Source organism: Eleginops maclovinus, chromosome 21 (genome assembly GCF_036324505.1).
Source record: "Eleginops maclovinus isolate JMC-PN-2008 ecotype Puerto Natales chromosome 21, JC_Emac_rtc_rv5, whole genome shotgun sequence".
NCBI lineage: Eukaryota > Metazoa > Chordata > Actinopteri > Perciformes > Eleginopidae > Eleginops > Eleginops maclovinus.
The window spans coordinates 4612146-4624783 of record NC_086369.1 but is presented as its reverse complement, the minus strand read 5'-3'; the positions used below and the strand labels follow the sequence as shown (position 1 = coordinate 4624783).

Here is a 12638-nt window from a genome sequence, read left to right as displayed (position 1 = left end):
ACAGGAAATACACTGACCCCTGTGTACATTGATAACTTCATAACTTGTGTAAAAAATAAATATAGACTTAAGTTCTGTGTCTGTCGTGAATTGACTATCCAGTTTAAAGCCACATTTGTAGAATAAGCATTTTACTTCTAGGTCATTTTTAACTCTAGTGTATAATCCAATGTTAAACTTCCCAATGTAAAGTGACGTTTTACTGTTAAATGTATGAATAATTCAGCTCAACGAAGAAGAAGAGAGAATCAGTGGCTGCAGTTTGAAAAGGTGCACTGTTGGGAGTCCAAAATGAATATTAAAGTGGCGCAGTGTAAAGAACAGTCTGACAGAAGAGACCATGCGTAAAAAGTTAGTTTTATTTCCAACTTCAGTCATATCACATTTCTGCAAATCAAACGCAGTATTACCATAGAATAAGAGGTTAAAATAAGTGATTCAGAGATACATATATGCAATTAAAAAAAGGCTTACTAAGATGGTGAACTACGAACAGAAACATTACTATGAAACACAATTCCCCTTTTTAGAAAGCTGAACTCTGAGTGGAGCGAGGCGACTGATCTCTGTCTCCTTCAGCCTCCCCCGTCTCCACCAGCCTCTCTCTCCCCACGGTCACTCCTCCGCTGGAGTGCCCATCTTGACCAGGCTGGTTTTGCTAAACCTGAAGAGCCTCCAGCCCTCCTCCTCGGAGAGATCCTCGGCGCCGCGCAGCTTGTAGAACTGAATGGACGGCTCATTGTTTTCGGCCACCACAAACATCATTCCAGTGCAGCGCGTCTTCATCGCCAGCTGCAAGGAGAGAAAGGGACACGAGTTAAAATGTGTAAAAAGTCTAACAGGTTGACACATCCAAAGAAAAGGCCAAGAAAAAGCAACTCGATATAAAAAAGGAAAACAAACATCACAAATGGAGTAGTTTTCTCTTCTAAAATAAGCTATTTGACAGGAAAAAGGGAAAATAGATTTGGATTGATCTCATCTCACTGGCTGTTTGTTTCACTCAAACCATTATTTATTTCCTTTCATTGCACCAATGACACTTGGTCATTTAGATGCATTATTGTGAGGAAGCTTACATTAAATTGGAGCAACGAAGGAAAAGTTTTAATATATGACGCCATCTTTTCAATCGTGTAGACCTCGTCTGTAAACATACTCACATCACTGAGGTGGCGCAGAAGCCCCGAGCCAATGCCCATTCCTGGAGAGGGAACAGAGAGAGCTCATTAATTAAAACAGCTAACGAGATCATTCAATGTTGAAGGACGAGTTGTTGTTTCCCATACCTCTGTACTCGTCCATCACGTAGAACTCCTCCAGGTACAGCTGTTTGCCAACCCAGGGGTCATACGTGAAGTAGTACATGACGAAACCCACCACCTTCCCGTCTGCACACACAGTGAGAAAAGGATTAAATATCCATATCAGTTATAGCATTTATATTGACACTCCTATATTCATAATATGTCTGGTACAACCAGTTGCATAAATAGGCATTACTTCTGCAAAGTGATGCTGTGGCCTTATGCATTATAGCGCACAGAATGCAATGCAGAGTTTGAGTTTAAGGCGTTTACTTTGAAACGGTTGTCCTCTTCTTGTGAACTCTCTCTAGGTCAAGTCTTGTGTTTATTGCTAGGTGTTGTGTGCTGTAATTTCCTGGGAAGTTTAAGCCTCATTTACTTCTGCCATGTTTTGGGTAAAAGAAGTTATGATGTAAACCAATAATGATCAATGCATAAAATACCTGGGAGTTAAACAACATCATCTGTTGCAGCATGTCGTTAAATGAAACACGATATACATTTCCATGTTATGCTACTTTAAACTTCTACTCCATTGCATTTATTTAACAGCTGTGGTTACGTGTACCTTTGCAGAACATTGCACATTAAAATAACCATAGTATCAGCTTTGTTTTTAATGCAGTGATTTTACTTTGGATACTTATCAGTACTATAAGAATATTTGAGTTTTAAGTAGAGTATTGTTAAATTGCTGTATTTGTATGTTTACTGAAGTAGAAGATCTAAATGTTGGTTCTGTTTCCGCTCATGATCTCACATTGTTTATACAAAAACAGGAAGCACAGGCTGTACAGAGTTTAGGTTATCACTGTCGGTCTGTGCAGGTGGAGGAAGCAGCGTGTCTTGAACTCAAACTGTGAAATGTGTGGGGGGAAAAGCTCTAAAGAAAATCAGATTTCACTTTGACAAAAGGAGATTATGTAAACATCCAAAACTCTTAAATTTCAGACAGAAGAAGCACAAAAGAATAACACAGACATCTGCATGTCTTTCTCTCTGGAGACTCTGAGAGGTAACTCGAGGTCATGCCCGAGAGTCGGGGGTATGTGTTTTTGTTATGAGAAGTAGCTGGGTGTTTCTTACCGTCACTGCTGTTCTCTCCTTGGATTTCAGCGATGATGCAGTGGTAAAATGGGGTGTCACCAAAACCATCCTCAAGGAGTTCTGCAAGGAAATAAAACATGTAAGTAACAAGGAAATAATACTAATAGTTATCTGACTAGATCGATTAAGCAAACTTTTTTTTCACCTTTTTCAGTCAGTGTGACCTGGTCCTCCATCTCCTCGTACTTTGCAAGTTCCTGGGACAATAAATACACAAGCAAGTTATATTTAGTAAGGAAACTGAACATTTTAAGCTGAAACTAAGTTCAAAACGTCTGAAAACGGTAATATGGCCCAACATCCATTACTTTTTATAACTCATCACATAAACAACCCTTGGATTTCTTGTTTAAAGAACCTCTCTAGGCACCACATGCAACGCAGACACTGCTGTTTTATCGTACTTTTAGGATTAGTAAACAATTATTTCAAATAGACAATACCAAATCAATACCTTCAACTGCTTGAACACCAGTTATGCTCCATATTATGATTAATACTTGTTGATGTAAACTGCTATCTTTCGAGTGCTTATCAGCTCAAAGCATGATGCTATGTTTAATAAGTAATATATGGGATTGTCCGTAGGTCAGACCAAAAATGCCCACTCGTAATATTCGCTGAACTATATTCCTGGAAACAACAGTACTACCCTCATCACCTGTAGCCCTTGTTTTTTTGGTGTAATCTCATTACGTATACTTATACAACCTTAACAACATGATATTAACCTCCTTAAGAACTTCAGCTGAAGGTAAGACTGACCCTATTTAGCAACCCGGATACGAGTCTCCAGGCTGTAAACAAAGGCCACTGAAACTAATCTCACTCGGACATCCTCCAGACGGTGATTCATCGGGTTTAAAGAGTTGTAGGACTTTAATATCGTCGGAAATACTGTTGTAATAGAGTACATGTGAATGTCACGGCTAAATAACAGTTCATTAGCAGGCTAGTTTAATGAATTGGCGAGTGTATTCTGATCCTTGGCCTACCTTCACCAGTCGTAATATGTCAGACACGTCCCTGGGTTCAGCCTTTCGTAATTTATACTCCATTTTCTTCTTTTACTCTTTTTTCTTAGAAGTCCTCTGTATGTGAAGTGAAAGATTAGTTGTTTCTTCATTCGCTTCAGAGTGGCCTTTTCCCAACAGTCAGCCTCTGGTCCGGACGCGTTAGACGAAACAAGAAGGTCATCCAGTAGTCATCACCCTCGGCTGGGTCGCTGCCGTTTATCTGCCGCTTCCTTTGTTTACATCGGGAGCTTTATACCCGTCTGGCGCTGGAATGTGGTTGGTCGGCTCCCAACCTATCAGATTTCTGACGAATCAGCGACACTCTCTGCCAGTTTGTTTAGCCAATCAGGACTCAAGGAATGCTCCCTTGAAGTGTAGGCTATTTTTCGGTCCTGAGATGTTTGTTATTGTCGGCGAAGTCAAGTTGTTTTCTACTTGATGGAAGAAGTAGCTGAAGTAAAAGTTAAAGCACAATGTAGAAATACTAACAAGTGAGAGAGTAAAGCATTCAATATCTAAGTGGTATTTGCAAACAAATATACGTTTTATAGTTCACATATTTTGATTCCATATAAACCACACAAACGCCTCAAAATATCCTCCAAGTACCACTCATATGATCCAGAATTATGTAACATATTATATTGGTGTTTCAACGATTTGTTTGCCCCTTTAATGTTAAGGCTGGTAATAGTGGAGCTCATTTTAATTACCTTAACTTACGAATTTGAGTCAAATAATCTTGAATTTGTCAAAGTTTTGCATCTTAAACTTATATTTCTGAAGTTAGATAGTGCCCTTTCACAAATATAGGGTGAAAGACACAATAGTCTTTATTGAAAAAGTAGATTATATTACATTCTGTTTAATTGTACACCAAATACAAGTACTGACCAGTGTTGACACAGTTACTTCAAAAAAGTAATCTGATTACTCCTTTAAAAAGTAACTTAATTACTTTACTGATTATTTGATTTTAAAAGTAACTAAGTTAGTTTACAAGGCAGCGGTCAGATTAGAGTAACGCGTTACGTTACCGACATCACTGGTACTGACACCAATACATGCAGTTTTGCAATCAACCAGCAGTGCAGAAAGCAGTGAAGTGCAGCCTGAGCATACATTAAATATATGATGTAGAATAAACAGTAAAAGGAACAGATGTAAAAGCTACAATATACAACAGTGTGAACAAATAGTTCAGTTGAGTTGTTGGAGGAGCATGGGATATAAGATTTCCATTGCCAACATATACGTTGTATATGCTGTGCATATGACCAATAAAACCTTGAAACCTTGAAATAGTGTGGTATGCATGTACAATCCATCAGAGTTTGAGGTATTTTGAATTTTGCACAGTGATGGTTTTGTTTCTTCTATTGATCAAGAGTAATGTTAAACCTTTAGGGCACTTATTTTCAATCAATAACATTGAAGGGTGCCAAAACAGTATACAGAAGATGACTCAGCAGTGATATAGCTGCCTGGCACGGGTGATCACCTGACAGGCTGAAATCAGGGCGACAAGTACTTCTGACGTCATCATGCAGTGGGCGGGGACAAACACCAACCCGGAAGCTGTCCTCGTATTGCTGATTTGCCCTGATAAATTGTCAGCGCAGTACACTGGAAAGAAAGTCTGGTCATTTTGTCTTTTTTTACCGATATCACCGTTTTGTTTAGATCCCTGAACCGTTCACGGTGCCACCCGGGAAACTACAATGCTTTCACCGAGGTCAGTGTGGTTAAAAACGTGGCTTAAAGTTCTGTTGCTAACCGTTAGCATATTTACAATCAAATCAAATGAATCCCAGGAATGCTTAGCAGCTTTTCAACCTACATGTCATCTGTGTGTGAGGCTAGTTTGTGTTTATTTCATTTCAATAAAGAAATCAGTTTCAACTGGGAATAGTTCACCAGGCCCAAACTGGGTGGGGTAAATGGTAGATGGACTTGTACTTATGTGCTTTATCCAGTCTTTTCGACCCCTCAAAGCGCTTTACATACTATATGTCACTACATCCCATTCACACAGAGCAGTACACTTTTTTGCTCTAGGTAACTACCTTTCACACACATTCGTATACCATTGGCCATGCCATCGGGAGCAAATTGGGGTTAGATATCGTGCCCTGTCTGTCTGTCTGTCTGTCTGTCTGTCTGTCTGTCTGTCTGTCTGTCTGTCTGTCTGTGTCTCTCTCTGCCTGCTCAGCTGTTCACTGTTGAATGTCAGGATTAAATACATATTGTATGACAGTTATATTTAGAAAAGGATGCATGTGGATGTAACTGGACTCCTCAGCCTTAAGGTCGCCTCAGGTTTGTTTTTTTTCTCGTGTCCTCATGTGTCCTGCAGGTTCCTGCTGCTGCGGTCGACCGCGTCCTTGACCTCCAGGTCGTTTAGTAGGGGGGCCGTGCTGAGGCAGGGCAAGGCCCCCGACATGGCTGAAGGTAACACAACAACCATGCTTCCTGTACAAGTGATTGAGCCCCACCTAGTTTAATCAATAAAGATATGTCTGGATGTACAGGAGATGTGTTTTTTTGCTTTGACTTCTTACATTTTTTCTGAACGACCTGGTCGTAGACCCGCCATCGCCTCAGATCTTTCTAAAATGCAATTACAAAATGACAGTTAATTCAGATTGTAAGGCACAGAAACGCCTCTGGGTCACCTTTATTAAAGCTCATGGTGTCCCAGATAGTAAAACAAGTGAGCTTTGTTTATTATAGTTGTGTTATGGTTAAAACTCTTCAGGGGCCAACTACATTATTCAACCACTTGCTGGACTTTGCTGTTTACTGTTGCAATACGACAATCGTGTTGATGCAACACCTTGAAGAATGAGTGCCCTGTGCTTAATATTTTATATCACTTATTTATTTATATCACAATGCTGTGCTGCCTTTATCGAGCCATTTTCATTTACAAAGGCTTCATGAACCAAAAATTAAATAACAATAAAAGAAGGAATTTCATTCATAAATCCATTCTCAAAACATCCCCAAGGCCTTGTTTTTGGATGAAATAAACATGTAAACATTGTCAACTGCAGTTAGTGTGAATAGCATCTGAATTTGCAATGAAAAAAGTTTGATTGGTGTATCCCTACTTTCAGAAGATATGACTTTGGCTTGAGGGATATGTAACAGCCATTCTCTTGCATTTCAGTTCTGAAGGCGTCTGAATAAACACCTCTAATGAAATGCTACATGGTGCCATATTTAATTTCTGTGTGAAATCCCCAGATATCTAGCCATATCCTGCACCTTTTAAAATAATTTGTGTTTCTCCACAGGAAATCCACTTTTGCACGTGTCTAATGGTGTGTTGGTAAACCATGATAAATCATATTTAACCGTCTCACTCCTCCAGTAGTGATTCTCTTCTAATGCACGTAAATTCCTCTTGCACTGTGACTGACTGAACATCCTTTTCTTAACCTGAATCTCTACTTGTTTCTTATTGTGCTCCTGTTAGAATGACATCTTCTTCTTCTCTATGTTGCACTGAGCTTCAGTATTTTGTTGCAGCTGGTTCCAATCATTGCTTTTTCTTCTGTGGTTTTATATTGTCTCACTGTCTGGGCCTCTAAAAGCTGAAGCCGTCAGACGAGAATTACAGCCTTTTATATTCGTATCTGATCCCTCTTTTTGTAAGAGTGGTTATTTTAAATATGAAATAAGACCTATAAGATGAATAAATAGTAAAGCACATAATGCTTTAATAGAATTCTTGTGGGCCATTTAAACACATCATGTCGGCTGAAAATTACACAACTTGTTACCCTAAAGGCTTCACCTGCAAACGTAAAATGAAACCACATCATTGTTTTCTACAGAGACGATATGAAACATATAGCCTTGAACTCTTGGTGCTTTTACAGCAGAACACACACTCTGATAAACACACACACACACACACACACACACACACACACACACACACACACACACACACACACACACACCCAGACCTAGGAGATCTGATTTCTTTTATTCTGTGTTTTTCAGTGAGAAACAGGCTGAGAGAAATCGTGGGAGCTTCCAGAAACTGGAGGTACTGAACCATTTGGGTCCAAATAAGCACCAAAAAAACACAATAGTATTTGTGATGTTTTGTTTCATTTGGGCTTTGTCAACATCGTTTGCTATCGTGTCGAACCAAATTGCAAAAGAGAAACATTAACATTTTTAAAGAAAATGGTGAACCACCAGCGGACCATGTCTTAGAGAAACAAAACAAAAGCAAGAACTGAGAAGCATACATAATAAATCAAATACAAAATGTTGCTAATCTGTTTGATTATCTTGTGTGCAGCGACCACCAGCAGGCCATGGCTGATCGCGTGTCGCTCTCCAACATGTTAGCCAAGTCTCAGAGCGACCTTCCCCAGAAGAGGATGAAGGACAGCATTGTGGAGGCGCACCTTCCTCTGGGCTCAAATCCAGAGCTCAGGGAGAAGTACCTCACCTTCCATAACACTGTCAGGTACATAGGCACATTTACACTCACACAAACCCATACACACACGTACAAGAACAAAATCACTTGCACTCACATCCTTTAACTTGTGTCATTTCAGGTTTGGTCGGATCCTGGAGGACTTGGACAGTTTGGCAGGTATAACTACAACACTTAACTTTACACCGCGCTGAAAGTGTTGTTCCTATAATATATATATCATTTTGTTTTATTTGAGCTGGTTTTTATTCATGCTATGTTGTCTTTTAATGACTGTTTCTTGTCTACTTTATAATTTCTCTCTTTTTAGCGTTTTTCATTTTTGATAAAGCATTTTAATTTGTTTTGTATTGAAATTTGCTATATCAATATAAAATTAGATATTGTTTGAACACGTGTTTTCTACCAAGATGTACCATCAATCTTCTCTTATAACAATATAATTATCTTTAGCTGTCACATTTAATCCAAAAAATGTAACTATTTTGAAAACATTTCCTTCATTGTTTAGACTCACAATCGGTTTATCGTTCCTTTTAACGTTTAGAAAACTGTTTGATCAAAGTTTGAACCATTCGCTTATTAGCTCTTAAACAACATGCGCTGTTGCACATGTTTTCTCCTGTTCTCCTCCTCAGTCCTCATCTCTTACACTCACACCCACAATCCGGCTCTGAAGAAATCTCCTCTGTCCCTCGTCACTGCCCTGGTGGATAAGATCGGTAAGAGCTCGTAATTCTTACCTTTGACAAGTAAAAAGTTACATTTTCCTTCCATAAAGAAGTTAATCATGGCTTTCCACCTTTTTTGGTTTTATAAACATCACAGTTATCTGAGGAGGACAGAGAACATTTGTCCAAACATAAAATATCCACCTTTGCAAAAATGCACGTTTCCAACGCACCCTGACATGATCATGTTGAACTCTGTAGTTCATACTTGAAATGTTTCTTGTTGTTATTGTTTAATTGTACAGACATGAAGCAGCACACCATCTATCCTGACTGCGACATCAAGTTCACCGGTCATGTGACGTGGGTGGGAAAGACTTCTATTGAAGCCAAGATGCACATGTCACAGGTACACACACACACACACACACACACACAGATACACAAAGACATTAGTGTAATTATTTATAAAAAGACTCAAGTTAATTAATAAATGTGATGGCGAAATTTAACAACCCAAGTAGGCATATAAAAGCAATCCAGCAAAACTTGGGAAAATCCAATCATCTGCTTCATGATTTTGAAATGAAGCCAACATTTAATAAAGGTATTGTTTTATTTTTCTGTTCCACACCAAAAAAAGAGAAAGCTATTTTAGAGCAGTGATTTGATTTTGCACACTTCTACACGAAGCTATCTCTTTAAAACTGTACAGCTCTAACACTTCTGATAATCCAAACGTCTTTCTTTCCTCTTTTAAAAGTAATTAGTCTTATTGTTATTTCCCTGTTCTTTGCTTTTAAATTTCTTGTAAAAATTGACAATTCTATTTGCAATAATGTCAACATGTGATTTCCTTTTCAGTACCAAAATGGAGCTTATTCCCCGATTCTGGATGCAACTTTTGTCATGGTGGCCCGCGATCCTGAAAACAAGAGGTAGAACCCAAAGTCATTCTATATAGAGGGGAGTGAGTCCGTTAAAAAAAAGGAGCAGTAAAATCATTTAGAGTATGAGTATGAAGTTGCATGAACAGAAAAGACTCAAGTGAAGTACAAGTACCTTAAAATTGTACTTGAGTACTATGCACGACTAAATGTATTTTCCACCTCTAGTAAAATGTGATATAAGCACAATCTGATCTGTGCTGCTGTTATTATTCATTTCAGGGCTGCCTACGTAAACTCACTGAAGCCAGAAGGTCCAGAGGAGGAGAAAATGTTCCAGGATGGAGAAGGTAAGAGATCATAACCCGATAATAAGAAAATGAATCCTTCCCTCTTTATACAAACGTTTGTCGCTATATACTTTGTGTTTTTCAGACAATAAAGTGCGCCGTGTGGAGCTGAGCACGGCCTCCCTGCTGAAGGTGGCGCCGACAGACGAGGAGAGGAAGATCGTCCACGGTCTGTTCCTTAACACGCTCGACACAAAGTAAGATGGAGACACCGAGAGAAAGAACATTCACATGTAATATTCCTCATTTATGTAAAAAAACTGAAATGATGGATGTAGGAATTATTATTCGTACTGTTTTGTTTTCTCTCCTATTAACACTGTTTTTTGGTGTGAAAAAACCTAAATCAGAAAAGAAAGGACATTTGGATTCAGTACCTCATTGCTGATGGTACATATTTTTTACATCATCCATGTATATTGCAAGGTTGTGTTTACGATAGATCATTATAAAAGTTGTTTTGCCTCTTACTATGAGATTCATTCCACTAAACGTCTTGCTGTGTGTATTTTCTGTGTCCTCTCCCGCAGGACGGTCAGTTTCCGCAGCAGACACCTGCCTACCAACTCAGTGTGGATGGAAGACGCAAAACTGAAAGGACTGGAGATCTGCCATCCTGAGGTGGACAAATACACATAACTCTTATTATCCCTAAAAAGAAAAAGACAATTCCTTTTACTTTGACAGGGCTCTGTGTATGATTTTGGTTCTCACATTTGATTTAAACACCACAGTCTGTACTGTTCATCTTAAAATACACCAGCCACAATTTCATCAGTGCAGTTTCAACGTGTAAATGTCTGTGTTTCTGTGTGTGTGTCGAGCAGGAGAGGAACATCTTCAACAGGATCTTTGGAGGTTTTCTGATGAGGAAAGCTTACGAGCTGGGCTGGGCCAACGCCTGCTCCTTTGGGTGAGTTTAGAGACTTTTGAGAAAAGCAGAATATTTCTTTCCTGCAAGATGTTAAAGTGTGTGTGTGTGTGTGTGTGTGTGTGTGTTGCAGAGGATGTCGCCCCAGCCTGGTGGCGGTTGATGACATCCTCTTCCAGAAACCCGTAGAGATCGGATCCCTGCTGCTGCTCTCATCTCAGGTCAGAGAATCTTTTACATCGGATCTGTGACTTTGAGGGAACATCTACAGTGAAATGCATCAATTTCAGATCTACATTTATCTATCTTTTTTTTGGATTCAACTGTATTTCCAGACAGTAGTATTCAGGTTTCACTGTGTAAGGTGTAGATAAGATAAGAGCTTTATTTATTGATACCCTCTAAGGACATATACAAGTTACATCACCTCAAAATATAAGATCCTGTAGTAATAAAAAGCAAATGAGCAAGTGATTAAGTAATTAAAAGAAATACAAACAACACTTGAATAACATAGCTTTAAACACTATGTACACCTTTCACTTATCGAGATATGACTGTCCATCGTGGCCTACATGTATTAAAGACATATCACGTGTAGCATTTTATTAGGCAGTAAAATAATTATATAAATTTAACTCGAAAGGATTTTTGTGCTTTAGCAGCATTTGTTTATTTGTGTGCATGTGTGTGTGTTCAGGTGTGCTACACACAGGGGAATCACATACAGGTGAGAGTTCACAGCGAGGTGTTCGACCCTCTGACCCGCCAGCACAACACCACCAACGTCTTCCACTTCACCTTCATCTCCGACCGTGACGTCCCCAACATCATTCCAATGACATACGGAGGTACAAACTAAAGTAGTAGAGAGATTCATTAAAATCAGCTCCACCTTTACCAGCTGCACATATTGTTTGTACTTTAAGCATCATTTGGTACTTGTGACTTTTACTTGAATTAAATTAAGATACAGGACTTTTATTTAACACCATAAAAGCTTAGATTTTTTGTGTGTGTTTGTCCCACAGAGTCGATGCTTTACCTTGACGGAAAGAGACACTTTAATCAGACCGTGGACTCCTGAAGGCAACATGTCTGCCACCTGTCTGCCAAAGCCTTTCAGTGTGTGTATGTGTGTGTGTGTGTGTGGTCAGTGGAGAAGAATGAATGCACTTAATTTAGTATACATCCTTTTTACATCACGTCTTGTTACCTTTACATATGGGAATGTTTGATTTCTGTACTCTATTTGTTCTGGTGGTTTATATTTTGGTGAAAAGAGAACCTATACTTTACACACAGAGATTTTTTATATATCATCTATATTTTATTTACTGTTATTTACAACTGTTCGTTAGACAACCAGTCAGCGTTTACAGCTCTTAAACGGTCAAATTATCAAGTGTTTACTTTCCATTTCCTAACTTTTTGCAGTATATCACTTTACAATGTTTCATTCTAATATTCCACTGTCGCTTATACGCACAAACATTTAATCTTTACTTTTTTAAAAGTTGAATGAGAATGAGCTTTATTCTGAATGGGTCAGATGTGTGAGAGTGAGTGGTGCATTTACTCAATGCAATAAATAAATTCATATTTATCCTGACTTCATGCTTGTCCTGTTTGTCTTTGCTTTCATTATATTTGATACAAATGATTGAGTGAATATTATATTTCAGTTTTTAAATGTAAAACTTAAAACAAAATAATCACTGTTTTGTAAAATGAATCAAAAGTTAGAACTGTTCAAAAGGACAAAGTGTGCCTGTAACCTCCTATCTACAAAATGTAATTCAATTAGTCTAAATTAACAATCCAAAAGGTCTATCTTCTTGTAATCTACATTAGTGTTAAAACAGTTGGATAACTTTGTATTTGTAGATATATTATTAGTGTTTTACGTTTCACCTTTTCGGGGTTGTATGTGATTTTGTACTAAATTAAAACTTGAGTTCTAT

General features: G+C 38.5%; 2 protein-coding genes across 3 annotated transcripts; one reads left to right on the top strand and one right to left on the bottom strand.

The window, feature by feature from the left end:
• Positions 1-336: 336 nt before the first annotated feature.
• Positions 337-3659, bottom strand: LOC134884123 (diamine acetyltransferase 1-like). The gene is made up of 6 exons (XM_063912793.1): positions 3410-3659; positions 2560-2611; positions 2394-2474; positions 1290-1391; positions 1164-1204; positions 337-792 (listed from the first exon to the last, which is right to left on the bottom strand). Exons 1-6 carry the CDS (start codon positions 3470-3472, stop codon positions 616-618), a joined length of 516 nt encoding a protein of 171 aa, XP_063768863.1. The 5' UTR covers positions 3473-3659; the 3' UTR covers positions 337-615.
• A 1309-nt stretch (positions 3660-4968) lies between these two features.
• On the top strand, positions 4969-12286 carry acot9.1 (acyl-CoA thioesterase 9, tandem duplicate 1). Of its 2 annotated transcripts, XM_063873901.1 has the most exons (16): positions 4970-5165; positions 5787-5881; positions 6730-6756; positions 7445-7490; positions 7752-7922; positions 8017-8054; positions 8534-8617; positions 8872-8975; positions 9431-9504; positions 9736-9803; positions 9889-10000; positions 10334-10424; positions 10631-10716; positions 10808-10895; positions 11375-11525; positions 11706-12286. In XM_063873901.1, the coding sequence occupies exons 1-16, from the start codon at positions 5152-5154 to the stop codon at positions 11759-11761; spliced, it is 1305 nt and encodes a 434-aa protein (XP_063729971.1). In that variant the 5' UTR covers positions 4970-5151; the 3' UTR covers positions 11762-12286. The 2 variants fall into 2 exon arrangements, with proteins under 2 accessions (XP_063729972.1, XP_063729971.1); XM_063873902.1 differs by lacking the exon at positions 6730-6756 and having other exon boundaries at positions 4969-5165.
• Positions 12287-12638: the final 352 nt, after the last annotated feature.